We start from the raw sequence: 16,331 nt of genomic DNA, 5'->3' as shown, positions 1-16,331 counted from the left end.
AAGAAACACTTGACAGGATTGGTATAATCCTTCAAATTGATGTCTCATTGACAGTGGAGGGGTTCTCTTTTGTTTATGTTCTCTGATTTCAGATAGCCATCAACCATGTAATCATTTCTGAAGAAAGCAGGCAGACCTATCTTCATTGCCTTTTCAGAGATTTTAATGGGCTTTCTTGATCATTTAATGCCTCTTTCATTGGTGTTTTAAAGTTGTTAGTTTTTTGTTTTGTTTTTCTGTTTCTTCATTTCCCGCACTTTCTTTCATCTTACAGCTTCTTGGGGTAGTAGTTTTGGGCATTCTTCAAAATGAGTGCTTTTATCCAAGCCATCCATGATTTCCCTCCAGACTTGCTCTGCATTCCTCAGAGATGATTTTATGATGATTTGTCATCAGTCACCTAAGATAGAGGAATTCGGATGCATTTTCAGGTGACACTGTCAGTCCTTAAAGCCATGAAATGAAAGTTTAGGGGCTCCCTGTTTTTTGTCCTTTTTTTGTAAAGTTCTGTAATATTCTCAAGTGATAACTAGATCTGTCCAGATTTATAAGTGCTACCAAACTCAGTATTTATAACTGCAGAGGACTGCTCTCCACAGAGGGGACATGGGGCTTCATTGATTTGCCAGCTCCTCACTGACTTTAACCTAGGCAGAGAATATTTTGGCTAGCTCTTTTTCCCTCCCTAAGTTTGCCTGCTCTTTACTCTCTTCACAATCAGAGAGTCCATATCAGAATCTTAAAGGGAAAACCCCGAGACTTGGGCCTTGAATCAAGCATCAGACAACACCTGAGGGCTGATGGGGGGCCAGGAGAAGGAGGGAAGACCAGGTTCTATAAAACAGAATCGCTGCACAAATGGAAAGTGATATTATTTATCCAGCACATTTGGACACAGAAAACAAGGGTTGCAGCCAGAGGAGATCATCCATGAGCTCTGGCTGCTCTAGTCCTGACCTGGTCCTGCAGGAAACCTAAGAGATGATGCCATTACCCTCGGCCCACAAGGTATTGTGGCAGGAGGGGGGGAGGGGGAGGCACACTGCCGCAGAGGACACCTGTGCACAGGGCCCTGGGTGAGGCTCATGCTCCTGTGTTCGAGTTTCCTGAGGCAGCAGGGAAGCCTGATCCTGCCTGCAGCCGTCACATGGATCTAGCTCCCCGGGAGGCACCCCTCTAGCCCTCATTTGTGTGTGTGCCACCCAGGTGTGCAGGGGCAGGGCCTCAACAACCCTATTAACTAACAGCCCTGGATTTCAGTGTCAGATTTGGCAAAGCCGTAACAGTTCGTGGATTTTCTGTGGAGCCAATTTGACCATTCAATCCAAGCATCCCTAGAGGAGGGAGACTCTTCTACTGGTGTCTGTGTGTGACCCAGGCTCCTCCCATCCTGTGACTTTGCAGTCTTCAGCTCCTGGCTCCCAAGGTTGCCCCACAATTGGTCCCCAAGCCAGGGAGTCGTTTTCAAAAGTGTGGCTGCCTCTGTGTAGGGGGGTGGGGGAGGACCTTTGGCACTTCATATCTATTCCTTGAAACAAAATCTCACTCTTCTAGTTTCTCTCTGGCAGACAATTCAACACCCTTGCCCATCACCTGGGACATTGAGGGACTCGGAAAAGAGCCATTTCCACAGGGAAAGGAGAGAACGCTCAGCGGATGGTGGATGGGCTGGAGACCTTGGAGGGCTCCAGGGAGCAAGCCCTAGGCTATTCTATGAATGTGCAGGGTTAGGGCTCACAGTAGGCCTTTCAATGAGGAAAGGAGCTGCGAATTTACTTTGTTTAGAACTCACTCATTTAGTGGGAAGGTGTGGGGGGAGGGGATGACGGATGGGACAGGGCTTATTTTATTTCTGGACAGTCAGAAAGGGCAGGGGAGTATTTTAGTATTTTGTTGAATGACTTTTTTTTTTTACATATAAGTGAATTTTTAAAAATATATATTTGTATTGATTTCAGAGAGGAAGGGAGAGAGAAAAATATCAATGATGAGTGATGATCATTGATCTGTTGCCTCCTGCACACTCCACACTGGGGATCCAGCCCACAACTCAGGCATATCTCCCTGACTGGGAATCAAACTATTACCTCCTGGCTCATAGGTCAACGCTCAACCACTGAGCCACGCTGGCCGGGCGAGTAACATTTTTTCAGTGTGTGGAGTAAGTCTCTTTATTCGGTGTTCTCTTCCATACAATTCGGACTTTTGTGGGAAATGATGCAGTTAGGCTCACTGGTGTTTCCGATGAAACAGGCGATTTTAGGTGGTTTGGTGACTCAGCACTAGGCAGCACTGAGTCACACAGGGAGAAGGTCATTTCTTCTGCACACCTTCTCATTGTGTTAAAAGCTTTTCTCCGGTTCTTGCTAATCTCCCTCATTAATAAAGGGAGCAGGTCTTAGGTTGACAGCCTTCTGCATTAGTCTCTTCCTAGGTTTTAATAAAAATCATTTGCTTTAATTATCTTCATGTTTATAGTCAGCCTCTACTTATGGAGAAAGATACTATTCCACCCTACTACACTTAGGGTGGAAATTTGAGCCAGTTTTTTTTTAATGAGTTGGCTGGAAAAAAAATTAGATAAAATAATAGTATACGTGCCAACAACAAAAAATTGTAGTGTTGCTAGCAAATAACAACAGTCTTCCAGAATCTCTGAGTCTTTATGATTTCTGCAATATGCTCCTTTGAGAGGAATTTGGGAGCCCACAGGAACTAAACTGCCATTGGGACATTTAGGGAGGTAAGACATCAGCCAAACCACAGTGGCTTTTACTTATTTAAATTCTGGCACCACCTTCTGGAATAACAGGAAATTCTTGTCATTGATTATGATAACTTTGAGCCCTGAAAGGAAAGGAGAGTAGGACCATGTTCATGTATTACTTAGGAAAGAGGGCCTCTGCAGTATATTGCTGCAGCATCTTGGAAGTTCAGCAAACAGAGACATTGCGGACACCTTCCTGATCTGATGGGGCCACTGTGTCATCTGGAAGGTCCATTAGCTCTCGTTCTTAAACCTGTGAAGGTATCCTTTGTGAGCACTCCGGAACACAGACTCACCTGCTGCAGTTCCCTCTGGCCAAGAGGTTGCTTCTTCAGGAATCAGCATAGTAATTGGTTAGTTATTAGCCGAATTTCAACTGAAAATAAATTGAGTGGTCCCGGAACACACATTTACATTCTGTCCCTCCAGAAATAACACCGTAGATGTATCAGCATTACTACTGGCACAGATAGTATCATGCATCAAAAGGTTTATTGACGTTTTTCCATTTTAACATTTTTCATCATTTCCTCAGTTAGTGTTGCTAGTTTCCCTACTACCCTGTTTCCCCGAAAATAAGACAGTGTCTTATATTAATTTTTTCTCCCAAAGTTGCACTAGGTCTTATTTTCAGGGGGTGTCTTATCTTTCCATGCGCTAGGTCTTATTTTCGGAGGATGTCTTATTTTCGGGGAAACACGGTTAAGAATTTAGCACTCAGCTCGTTGTTAGTGATGATGCACACCATTTCCACAGCATCCCAAAGCAGAACATTCAATGTCCACATTCAGTGTAATCCGAAGTGCGAGGCGAGTCGTGTCAGCCTCTCTCGGGGGCCTCGCTGGCCCTCATGGAGAGTAAGGTGGTGGGGACTGCTGAGTGGAGAGTTTCTCGTAGGCGGGCGGGGCATTGGGAACCTGGGAGGAGGAGAAAGGGAGAAAAGGGCGTTGGCCACAGAGCATGTTTCTGGGACAGCCATTAGGTAACATAACTACTTTTCCTCTGGACTGAGCCTTTAAGTGTCCACATCTAATTTCCATCCAACAAGGTACGTAATCATAGTTAAATTTCACAAGCATGTATGTTGAAACTTTGTTGGGGCAAGAGCAGAGAAAAATAGGGCTAAGGGCTTTTCCAAAATCTCAAAAACTTACATACTAGGCATCTCCTAAAGCTGTGCACACACTTCAGTAGCTGATAGCTCAGCTTTTGAAAATGTATTTTAATAAATATGCCTTTATAATTATTCAAAGTGGGTGTATAGTTTTTGGGGGATACCTTATATACATAGAATATCCTTGTCAGTAGAAGTCCCAAGCCCTAACTAATAAATTATTGAACCCTGTTTGCAAGCACTAAATACATTGCATTTTTACTGCAGATAAAATTAATCTTAATATATTTCACTTAACCCCATATATCAAAATATCATTTCAACATGTAACCGATATAAAAATGATTAATGAGTTATCTATGTCCTTTCCTCATTCTAGGTCTTTGAAATCTGGTATGTAGTAGATAGAGTGCATCTTAATCCAAACTGCTATGTTTTAAGTGCTCAACAGCTACATGTGGCTAGTATGTACCCTAGTGGGTAGCACAGCTCTGTACAAATAATAACAGGTCCTTTATTTTCTCCCTTAAATATATCTATGTTCAGGACATAGACAAATACACTAAAAATGTAAGACAAAAGGATATTGTATCCAGAACCAAGTTCTTCCTCTGGATCCTACATGTAAAGCTCTCATTGTTCACCTGGAAAACGGGGGTATGAGAAAACACAATCCAAGAACATTTCTGTGCTTCCCTTGTTTTTTACCTTTCTTATTTTTCATTATGGTAAAATAGACATAAAATTTACTATTTCAAAGTTTTAGGTGCACTGTTCAGTAGTATTAAATACATTTCACATTGTCCCTGCTTTTTAAATAGGAATAATTTTACTCATTTGAGTTAAAAGCAGCCATACAGGACAACACCAACATGCAGGATCTCAACTTACCACAGGTTCGTAATTGTTCTCTAGAAAAGGCAGCTTACTGTCCTGGTGACCGAGTCCCTCACGTGGACATCCTCCTGTAAAGGCATGTTGAATACCAACGTAACGGCTTTTGCCCTGAAATGTGAATTCATGAAGAAATGATTGAGCCCATTAAATAAATGAGAAAGCAGGTGACATTTTAAGAATGGGTTTTCATCCTGGTAATGCCATATACTGTGTTTCCCCTTTGAACTCCAGTTTTTGCATCTGTAACATGAAAATAACACCATCTACCTCTCAGATCTACTGCAGGAGTTAACTAAAGGCAAAGCACCTAGTACAGTGCCTGATACCCAGTTGTCAATGACTTTTGTAAAAATATTTCTTCTTGATTTTAGAGAGGAAGGGAGAAAAAAGAGATAGAAACATCAATGATAGGATAGAATCATTGATAGGCTGCCTCTTACACATCCCCGCATTGGGGATCAAGCCCACAACTCAGCCATGTGCCCTGACCAGGAATCAAACCCGGTTCATAGGTCGATGTTTAACCACTGAGCCACACAGGCCATGCTCAATGACTATTTTTTAAACGGAAGGAGAAAAAGAGTGAATCTAAAATAATAATAATAATAAATAAATAAATAAAAAAGGCCGAAACCGGTTTGGCTCAGTGGATAGAGCATCGGCTTGGGAACTGAAAGGTCCCGGTTTCAATTCCGGTCAAGGGCATGTACCTTGGTTGCGGGCATATCCCCAGTAGGGGGTGTGCAAGAGGCAGCTGATCGATGACTCTCTCTCTCATCGATGTTTCTAATTCTCTATCTCTCTCCCTTCCTCTCTGTACAAAATCAATAAAATATATTAAAAAATAAAATAAAATATTCTCTAAAAAAGGAAAAGAATGCAAATTGAATAGATCAGAACTAGTGAGGCAGTAGCTGGTATGACAGTGAGGACACGCATATGATCACATGACAGCAGGGACACATTCTGCTTTTGCCTTTTGCAAAATGACAGCAAAATATCTCAAACACTCTGCATGCATGTACTGTGATAGAAACGCTGTGCCTGTGGCCGTGGCCCTGGGCTGCCAAGTCAAGTCGCAACAATGATGACAAGTCAGCCTATGGCTCAGCGCTGCACCCTGAGTTTTTGGGGGGAGGGTGGCTAAAAGCTTAGGGCTTTCCACAGGGTTAGAAGGTGATGCTCCTCACCCCTAAGATAGGATGGAAACTGTTTGTATAAGACAGAGACACAAACTAATGTAGAGACTGTAGGAGCGGTCCAGCCTGGTGAGGTGGAGTCTTTAATCACGGATAATGTTGGCAGTTTGTGATAATAAAAAACAGACTAACCTTTAGTTGCTTTTATTATTGTTAAATTCTCTACAACAATGGTTCTCAAGCGTGAGTGTGCATCTGCATTCCCTGGAGGGCCTGCTAGACACAATCCTGGGCCCACACCCAGAATTTCTGACTCAGGCAGCCTGGGGTGAGGCCCACGAATTTGCATTTCTAATAAGTTCCCAGGAAATACTCCTGGGCCAGGACCACACCAAGAACCACAGCTCCACAGACAATGTACCTTCTTACTGCCTGTGCCTAGTGCAACTCGGCCATCCTCAGATACACGACAGGAGCAGGCAGGTAATGGAGGGGGTCAGGCGAGGCCATAGGAAAGGAGGAAGTGTATGTCCCATCTGAAGGAGCGGCCAGTTTTCCCCAGATCTTTTGATTTTTAAAAAAAATTTTATTTTATATTTTATTGATTTTTCTTTACAGAGAGGAAGAGAGAGGGATAGAGAGTTAGAAACATCGATGAGAGAGAGTCATTGATCAGCTGCCTCTTGCACACCCCCTACTGGGGATGTGCCCACAACCAATGTACATGCCCTTGACCGGAATCGAACCCGGGACCTTTCAGTCCACAGACTGATGCTCTACCACTGAGCCAAACCGGTTTCGGCGCCCCTCATTGATTTTTAGAGAGTGGAAGGAAGCGGGGAGGAAGAGAGGGAGAGAAACGTCGCTGTGCGAGAAACACATGGACTGCCTCCTCGAAGAGCCCCAACCTGCGGGGAGGGATCGAACCTGCAAGCCAGGTATGTGTGCCCCAGGCCGGGCATGGAGCCCACGCCCTCTGGTGTGGGGGCTGAGACTCTAACACTGAACCAAGCCTGCCAGGGCTGTCTCTTTCTAATCAAATGTTAGAGAAAAAATAATCATGTCAGACTTACCCAGATGCTTTCAGAAACGTGTGTGTGTGTGGGGGGGGGGGGAGGAGGAACACATGCCAGCTCCTTTTTTAAAGGGTTGTGTAATGTTGATATGAAAAGCAGACAGCAAGGACAGTGGAAAAAAGAAGAGAAAATATAATCTAATCTTTCTTCGGAAAGTGTGTGCGAAAATCCTACATAAAACCTCAGCAAATTAAGGCAAAGGCCATGTGTCCGCTGTCTATCACTACAGAGCAAACGTCCCTAACGGGCAGTGGCTTAAAGCAATCACCCACAAGGGCCCCAATGACATGAGCACAGAGGGAGGCTCTGCTTTCCTCCCCAGATCCCAGAAAAGTAATATTTAATGTGTCTCGCTCTACTCAATAATGGCTTTTGTTCTTTTTCTTTGCTTTTCAGCTCTCTCACCTACCATGGTGTGCATATTAAAAACGAGGGTTCCTGGGTCTCGCCACCAGAGCTGGCCCAGAATCTGCATTTCAGCAAGAACCCCCATGGGCTGGCGTGCAGGAGCCCCTGGCCACGCACGGAGAAACAGCACGGCCAGCGCTTGTTTGCTCCAGGCGGAACCAAAGAGCCGCCAGGTTCCTGGCTGGGGCTGATGCTGGGGCAGAGGCCATGGAAGAGTAGTGAGAAGTACAATGTAGAGAAAGGACCGAGGATCAGAGCTAGATGGGGATCATGAGAATGTCACCCCGTTGCCCAGAAATTCAGAGGAAGAAGGGGAAGCAGGGCCGCGGCCCTGGGTGGATCCCGGCAGCGGGAGCTTGACCAACCTTCAGGCTCCCGTATCCATTTCGCCGTCTGCAGTACCAGCAGCCGAGGAACAGCACCAGTCCCAGGATCACCGTCAGAACGCCAATCCCCACGATCCTGGCCCAAGAGACAGACAGACCCGTCCTGGTACTCCTTCCACAGTGTGACCAAACGTCCCTCTCTCCACAGGGACTTGGCCAGCCCAGCACGGCACCACCCAGTCCCCAACTAACTTCCCGCCACGTGGCACCCCGGCACCCAGCAGGCCTCCAGCACGCGCACCCAGAGGCAGCCCCTCCTCCAGGAGCCTCTCAGGTACGTGCCAACAGGAGCCGTGCTGCCCCGCACGGGCACAAGCACCCAATGGGTTCCTGGTGCAGGAGGTGCAGCAGCAGCTGACCCTTATGCGGACAATATACCGTTTGAGGCTGAAATATCTTTGCATTGGGGCTGGTTTAAATCATTTTCTCCAACTATCAGTCCACAGAAAGGGAAATGGAAATTAGTGCTGACTGAACATCTACTATTAGCCAGGGCCCGTGCTAAACATTTTGGCGGTCACCAACCGGTGGTTCTGGGACCACTGGTGGTCCCTGAGGTCCGAAAGGTTGGCGACCGCTGTTCTGGATACATTCGCTTATTTAATGCTCACAACAGCCCTGGCAGGCGGGCACCACTTACTGTCTCCGTTTCACAGCTGAGGAAGTACGTGCAGAGGTTAAGTGCCTTGCTGATGGTCACACAGACATAGCAGACGGTGTGAACTTGACTCTCCCTTGTGCCCTCTCAGCTCACTCGTTGCCCAGGTCCTCTCTCTCTCTTCCTGCCGTGGCTCACACAGGCTCCTAGGCTCGGCATCATTCCTCCCAGTGTGATGGCAACCCATCCTGCCTTCTCTCCTGGGCCTCCCTGTGGTGGTGATCGCTGTGTACTCACCTGCTTCTTCTAGAAATGGAAAGAGCTCCCAGAAGTGTTTTTTTGGGTGTGTGTGTATGTGTGCATGTGTGTGTGCGTCTTCTATTCTAGAACAAGTCAGGCACATAGGTGTTTCAAGAAATATTTCTTGAAACTGGGTGGATGGATGAATGGATGGCCAAACACATTAATAAAAAAAAAAAATGAAGTATGACTAATTACAAATTCATAATCCATAACAAAATCCATAATCCATAACAAATTCAAATCCATAACACCACTCTCTGTAAAAAAAAAAAATGAATGAATAATTTAATGTCTTCCTAAACTGTCTAAAATTATGTGGATTTTTGACAAAATGTGACTTTATCCTCTTGTGAATCATTGGCACTCTAGTGGGAATATAGGGATCAGCAACGTACCACAGCGCAGGTTTGGGTTTGGGATGGGAGAGTTAATAAAGAGAAAGAGAGAGTCAGAAACTGGCCCCTGGGGGCCTGGAACCGGAGCGTTCTGGGGAAGGGATGGAAGCAGGGCTTGTAGGACTGAGGGGTCCGGGACACTAAGTGTCACAGGGATGCCAGAGCCCAGCCCAGCCAGGACAGGTGTCCTATGTGTTTGCTCCGCGAGGCAAGCTGCTGCCCGGCCTCCACCTGCTCCGGGAACCCAGGGCTGGTGCTTTCTGCTTCCTCCGACCTCACCCGGGGGACTAGAAGGGGCATCTCAGAACGGAACTGGCGTAGACCCTGGAGCAGCTGAGATGAGAGGTCTGACCTCTCGGCCGGTCTGGCTGCCAACTCAGAGAGGCCAGGTGCCCCCTGGTGCCAGGCCCTCTGTAGCTACTTGATAAGTGGCTCTCAGCTGGCTGGGCGGGGATTACCCCAAACACAGCCCAGCCCTGGGAGGAGCGTCCCAGCTGCAGATTTGCTGAGCAGGGGCAGGAGCCAGGCCAGCCTTCTGGGCCCCGTGTCCAGGGTCCCTCTCCAGGCCCTGGGCTCTGCTTCCTCTGCACAACACTGCCAATTCGCTAGCTCCTGCCTGCCTTTCCACCTCACGGCATGGACAACGGAACAAAATGAAGAGTGTCACCGTTCCCCTGCCTCCTGCTGAAGAAAGGCTCTGGGTGGTGTAGGAGACGGAGCCGCTGCAGGAGAAGCAGGGCCTGACTGAGAGGCCTTTGCCCAGCGCCACCTGCTGCACCACCGCCTCCTCAAATCCGCTGAGGGGCCAGGGCCCACCTCCCAGAGGGAAGCCAGGGCGGGGTACGGCTCTGACCGATGCTGCAGGCCAGCCCCCGACTTCATAGATCATGCAGCCGAAACCCACCACAACTCATCAGCCACTCCACCACCTCAGGGGCTACTCCCTGAGCACCGGTCTGTGCCAGGCCCCCCACCTATGGGCTTTTAGTCCACCTTCACGGCAATCTCTGAGGTAGGTAGGATGTTCATTTTGCAGCGGACACCCCAAGACTTCAGGCTGGTAATGCGCCTCAGGCTGCACGCAGGAAAGTGGCAGGGCCAGCTTTCACAGCGACTGGCCCCCTACACGCCGCGCGCACGCGTCTAGAATTGGGGCAGACCCAGCCCCCCTCGCCTGGCCCGGTGCTCGGCCCGACCCCCTTCCTGGAATGAAACTGCCCCGTGGAGCCAGCGGCAGCCCTGTGACCAAGGCAGCGGGTCCCACCGCCAGCGGGTCAGCGGCTAAGCCGGGGCACCATGGCACAGAGCGAGCTCTGTTCCCGCCCTTTGCACACAGTCACGTTGCACTCACACCCCCAGGGGCTGACGGAGAGCGGAATCACCAGCCTATGCCGCACACCCCAGGAAAAGCCACCCCCCAGCGGGGCTGAGCCTCAGCGTGTCACCCCAATCCGTAGAGGGGTCGCCTGAGGTGTGCGAAAGTGCAGATTTTGCCCCCGCTCCGCCCCCGCCCCAATCAGCCTCTGGGGTGGCAGCACATAGGACACCTCATCTCTTCAAGCTCCTGCGACTTGCGCCCTCGCACCTGGGAGAACCCCTCTCCTGAGGCCTCACGGCGATGGGGTCTGTTGAGTCATCATGCAGGAGCTGAAGCAGCATCCTACTTAATACCACGTGTCCCCAGAGAGTGTCCTGTGGCTCTGGGGACAATTTTCCGGACGCTTGCCCACCTCACCCCAGTGACCAGGAGGGTCATTAGGAAACCCCACGGGGCCTTGGGGAGACGTGCCCACACTGTCTGGCTGGGCCTGCTAATTCGGTCTAGGAGAGATTTGTCAGCAACTCTTTCCCAAGGGCCCGCCGGCTCGCAGGAAGCTGCCACAGGCCGCTGAGGAGACGGTTCCTGGCCTCTCCTGAGGGAATGCCCCCTCCGAGGGCGGGCGCCCCTCCTGCCACCTCACCGAGCCGCGCCCAGCACCCCTGCAGCCCGAGTTCCCATGACGGCACTCGCCCTTGGGAAAGCGTCCTCGTGCCTAACTCTCCCACGAGATCGCAAGACTTTTTTCAAGGGAAGAAGAGCATCTTGGGCAGGTTATACAATGCTTAGCTCTCAGAAACGCTTCACGGGCTCAAAACACCAAACGCCTTTCCAGAGGATAGTCATGACGCGAAGGGTCTGCCCGCCAGGTCCGCCCTGGAGTAGCCGCAGGTAGAATCACGTACCTGCCCTTCTTTCTCACTTGCTCTGTGGCAACTCACCTTTGTTCTGTCTGCAGACCACCTCCCTGACCCGGAGAGGCGTGGACAGAACGTGGCTCGAGGGAAGAGATGACTTGCTTCCAGACATGTTTTTCTGCCTGGGAACCCACAGCAGAGGCTGAAGAGCCCAGAGTGCAGGCCAAAGTGGTCAGATCCAACTTTGTACCATTCCTGCCACCTTGCCCATTCGGCCTCAGAGAGCTAGTGTGAGCCCCTTGTTGGGACCTCACGTCTCCTCGCTTCATTGCCACCCTTTTACTCTCGGGAGAAATAAGCACTGGAGAGATTCATGGACAGGCGGTGCCGGGGGAACTCAGAAGCCGTGTTAGCCAACGTTTTGCACTTACTCTTTAGCTGTGATGTAGGAGTGGCCGTGCCCTCTCCTGGGGTACCCGTAGGCACTCTGGGCCTCTTCACTAGGCATCTTCCCTGGGGACCACAGGATACCTAACAGCAGAGGCACACAGGCGTCATGTAACATATCCAGAGCATCCTCCTCCTCTCACAAAGACCCCACCGACACTCTCGCTAGGGACCGGGAACCAGTGGGACCTGGGCTCTTTGTGAGAGAACGTGAACCTGCCTCTGTCCTTGCTGCCGAGTGGAAATGGCTCAGGTTCCTAACGCCTTCCTTCCACCAACTGGAAATTAAGCTCAAAGAAGAAACAAAAGCAAAATGCTTTCAAATTAAATTACTATTTTTTTTGGGGGGGGAAGGGTGTTCTTCATTTGCCTTCAGTTTGATTCTATATAACACACTGTAGTGAAACAAGCAAAACACATTTCTGTTATTCCCTTTCCTTGGCCCGAGGAATTGATATAACTTTATATTAATCCTTGGACAAATAGGAGGCTATGACGGCCTAGTGTGTGTGGCCATGCACAGCACCCTCCCAGCCCACTTTTCAACAAAGAAAACCACCCCTACAGGTGCCTGGTCCACATTCACCCCACAATTTCTGCTTCTCCCTTGTTCAAGTCCCATGACTGGGATTTAAAGTGTGTGTGTGTGTGTGGTTGTGTGGGTGTGTGTGTGGGTGTGTGAGTGTGTGGGTGTGTGTGTATGTGTGTGATGCCTGTGTATGTGAGGGTTCCATTCTATCAAAATTTTAGATAAATAAATATAATCTCTTTAATAAAAAATATATCTCGTGCAGTGAAAGGGATGTATTTATACTAATAAATGAACCACAGTTAATCATTTTTAGAGTATTGTTTTTTCTGAAATTCAAATGCAACTAGCATTTAATCTATAATACAAACAGACAAAGTTTAATCTATAATACAAACAGACAAAAAGCTCCAGAACGGCAGTGGGCATGATTAAAGTGTGCTTGTTAAAACCCAACAGCGGTTTCTCTTCTCCCCTTGCCATTATGTATTTTTCTCTCCTCTTATTGTTCTCATGAATTTCAAAGGTCTGGTCCCCACAGAATTATATTAATGAGCCTGTTCAGAACAGCAGGAGAGAAGTGGGAGGCAGAGTGGGGGATCCACCACATGACCCCTTCCATGGGGGCATTGCCTGTATAATGAGCCCTTCCCAGTGGTAAAGGAGAAATTACAGCTGAACTCGCTGATCAGCTCAGGGGAGTGAGGTAGGGGTGAGCCCCGTGTTCAAAATCACAGACACGGCTCTCCATTCATCCTGGGTCAGCTTGGTTGGGTGGATCTCTGCCTCCAGTTCCGAGCCATGAGGAAGGCGTAGGGACAGCCATGGGGAAGGCGCAGGGACAGCAGTGCCCCCAGGAGAAGCAGCCCCTCCAGTGACAGACGCTGCTGCTCCCAGAGGGCTCTCCTGGGGCCTCGGCTCTGCTGCTTGGCAGCCTCCAGAGAGGAGACTTTGTGAACCTTCAGAAGTTGGAGAATTACAGACAGGGAGGAGGAATTCTGTGATGGCCAAGCATCAGGGAGGCGATGAGGGAGGGTGGGGGTCCCCAGGCTGCCGGCCCTGCTCTATGGGAACAGCCCCTCCCTGTGCATGAGAAGGCGATGCTCTTACCTTCTGGATGGGGTCGTCCTCCAACTGCAGCTGCCCCTGTGTGAGGACTGTCTCTCCTCTGCTAATCTCCCGCCCCCTCCCTGCGCCCACCCCCGGGTCCTGAGTCCCATGTTAGTCATGAGTTTGGATTTCTGAGGGGGTCATCTGTGATTGCTTAATTGGCGTGAACGAAACCAACTTCATTCCTCCCCTCAAAATGTCAGGGCCCACTATGGCTTCTGTTTCCCTCAGCCCAGGGTTTCGTCCCGGGGAAGCCATTTTCAATGCTGGTAGCTCCTCTGTAGGGCCGCAGGTTAAAATGCAGGATGCTAGTTGCATTTGAATTTCAGAAAAAACAAAACAAAACAATAATTTCAGTACTCTAAAAATGATGTACTGTGGCTCGTTTACTAGTATAAATATGTCCCTTTCACTGCACTTGATATATTTTTTACTAAAGAGATGTATTTATTTATCTAACATTTCAATGTCCTCTCTCATGGAGCCTCCAAGGGTTGAAGAGCCTTCAGGCTTAGACCTAGAGACCGTCTAGGCCCACTCCCTACTGGCCCAGAAGAGGACATAGAAGATCCTAAAACTTCCTAAGCTGAGCTCCCTGGTTTCTTTGTGATGTTCTCAGAGATAACTGCCCCCCCCCCCCCCCCCCCGCCCCGGGAGAAGCAGATAAAAATGTCTCTTTGAAGGCAGATCTAACTGAAAGCAGGGCTGATTGGACCAGGGACACTATGTTCTACCCTGATTATCAAACGTGCCAATGCCAGAAGCATTTCCGTGGGACGGACAGCCACCAGCTCTCCACAAACCATACTCTCCAGGGCCTCTGCTCTTTGGAGTTCAGCAAGAAAGTCCTGGTCAGGCTGTACAAGGGCATCTCTTTGGGCCTTGGAGTGGTTCGCAGCTTCTGAGGTACCCAGTCCTGTCAGGGCTAGGTGCCCAGGATTGGCTGGTGTGGCTTCTTCGAATAGAGTTCCCAAGGAACCTCAGCCTGAAAACCCTACCACATCCTGTTTCCTGGAAGCGCCCCCCAAGTTCCCTTTGACTCGGCTCCTCGTCACTCTCCTTGGCCTGGCCTGGGACCCAGGCTCTATTCTAGGACCAACCCAGGCCAGGCCCTACCTGCCCTCACCCCGCACACTTCCCAGTGACGTGTGACAGCATAGCCCCTCCCTTTCCCCTCCCCCACCTGCCTGCACATCATCTCTTCAATCTGTGTCACTCTGGGCAAATCATAAATCTCTTGGGGCCTCATTGCCGACACCTCAAAAGTAGGGCTTTTCATAAAAGCACAGACTCCTGGGGTTAGCAGCGTGAGTGCAAAGAGGTCATGCTCACCCCGTGTTGACACAGTGTCTGGTACAGACTAAGTTTAGCCACATGGTGTGAAGGAGGCTGCCTGACCCATGACCCCTTTGGCCCAGCTCCACCTGCCTTGAGTTTGGAAGTGGCTGCCACCTCCCAGGTCCCAGCTCCTGGGTTAGAGCTTGTGCCAAGTCACACCTGGCCGGCCACTCACTGGCACTCTGCTGCCACCTGGTGGCACCACAAGCCCACCTGATGAAGCCACACAGTGAGGGCGGGGCACTGATTGCAGACGTGCCTCTTAGATCTTTTCAAAACCACCTGCTCACAGTGGCCAGGGGCCAGGACCGACTGCACTCATCTTCCTTGGGACTTAGACCCTTCTTCAGTGCCGGTCACTGTCCTTAGATCGTCATAGCCTCTGGTTCCGCCCCTGAGAAGCCCAGGCCAGGCCCACTGCCCTCACTCTCCCCACTCCCAGTGACTCCTCCTTCTCCATCCCCAATACCCCTTCCCCATCCCCCCACCGAGGGCTCTGGAGTCCAAACTGCCTGCAGTTCCTCTTTTTCAATCTGTGTGTCTCTGGGGTGTGAGTGTCAGGGTTTCCCAAGGAGGCAGGCAGGAGGCCAAAGGTGGTAAGGGATTATAAATGTATTATTATTGTATCACCAGATGGGCTGAGCCCCCAAATGACGGCAACACCCAGCGATGGGAATTCAGAGATCTTAAAGGACTCCAGGCGGGCTTTTCCAGGCAGGCGGAGAATTCTCTGGGCCCGTGGCCGGCAAAACTGCGGCTCACAAGCCACACGCGGTTCTTTGGCCCCTTGAGTGTGGCTCTTCCACAAAATACCACGGCCTGGGCGAGTCTGTTTTGAAGAAGTGGCGTTAGAAGAAGTTTAAGTTGAAAACATTTGGCTCTCAAAAGAAATTTCAGCCGTTGTGCTGTTGATATTTGGCTCTGTTGACTAGTGAGTTTGCCGACCGCTGCTCTGGGCGGTCAGGGCCCTGGGAGTCCCGGGAAGGTCGGGAGAGGAAGGATAATGGTCTCAGCAAGTGGAAAGTGAGCGAAGCGAAAGGGAGTGTCCATTGTGAGGTGGCCTACAGGTCCGTTCCCAGGGGAGGGGGCGTGGATTCAATTACTTGATCAGACCTAACAGTGAGTTCTTGCTCCTTCGCACACACCCCAACAGAAAATTCCAGAATGTGATCAGTGAAGGACGTCACTCTAAGTGGGGCTGCTGCTGCTGCTGCCCTGTGGCAGGAGATGTGGAGCACACAGAACCGGCTGTGTAGGGGGCAGGGGGCAGAGGGGACAGGCAGGCACACCTGCGGCGGCTGCAGGGTCCTGGCCACAGAATGGCCTGCAGCCCCAGCTCCCGTTACACCTGTGAGGTCTCGGGCACGTTAGGTAACCTCTGAGCTTCAGCAGCCTCGCCGACAAAATGGCAATAAATAACAATTCCAAAATGGCTGTGAACATTAGATGAGAAATAACATCTAAAAGCACCCCGCACAGAGCTTGGCAAGTTGCTGGCGTCTGAGAAAAGCGGGTCCCACTGAGAATCACCTGCCAAGGACCTTGCGAGGGAGGGAGGGATGGGCCCCATCCCCTCAACCGCCCTCAGCTGTGGCCTGAGCGGCTGCTCATCCGCGGAGTTCCTGCCTGGAGCCCAGGGGGCGGGCGGA

The 16,331-nt window shown here is 50.0% G+C and overlaps 1 protein-coding gene across 2 annotated transcripts; it reads right to left on the bottom strand.

Moving 5' to 3' along the window:
* Nucleotides 1–3,488: 3,488 nt before the first annotated feature.
* On the bottom strand, nucleotides 3,489–13,412 carry MLANA (melan-A). Of its 2 annotated transcripts, none has more exons than XM_036434009.2 (5): nucleotides 13,345–13,412; nucleotides 11,690–11,789; nucleotides 7,767–7,863; nucleotides 4,773–4,886; nucleotides 3,489–3,684 (listed from the first exon to the last, which is right to left on the bottom strand). In XM_036434009.2, the coding sequence occupies exons 2-5, from the start codon at nucleotides 11,764–11,766 to the stop codon at nucleotides 3,616–3,618; spliced, it is 357 nt and encodes a 118-aa protein (XP_036289902.1). In that variant the 5' UTR covers nucleotides 11,767–11,789; nucleotides 13,345–13,412; the 3' UTR covers nucleotides 3,489–3,615. The 2 variants fall into 2 exon arrangements, with proteins under 2 accessions (XP_036289902.1, XP_036289901.1); XM_036434008.2 differs by having other exon boundaries at nucleotides 11,690–11,791; nucleotides 13,348–13,406.
* Nucleotides 13,413–16,331: the final 2,919 nt, after the last annotated feature.

Source organism: Pipistrellus kuhlii, unplaced genomic scaffold (genome assembly GCF_014108245.1).
Source record: "Pipistrellus kuhlii isolate mPipKuh1 unplaced genomic scaffold, mPipKuh1.p scaffold_m20_p_12, whole genome shotgun sequence".
Taxonomy (NCBI): domain Eukaryota; kingdom Metazoa; phylum Chordata; class Mammalia; order Chiroptera; family Vespertilionidae; genus Pipistrellus; species Pipistrellus kuhlii.
Note: the sequence above shows the minus strand (reverse complement) of the source record. Positions and strands in the feature narration are given on the sequence as shown.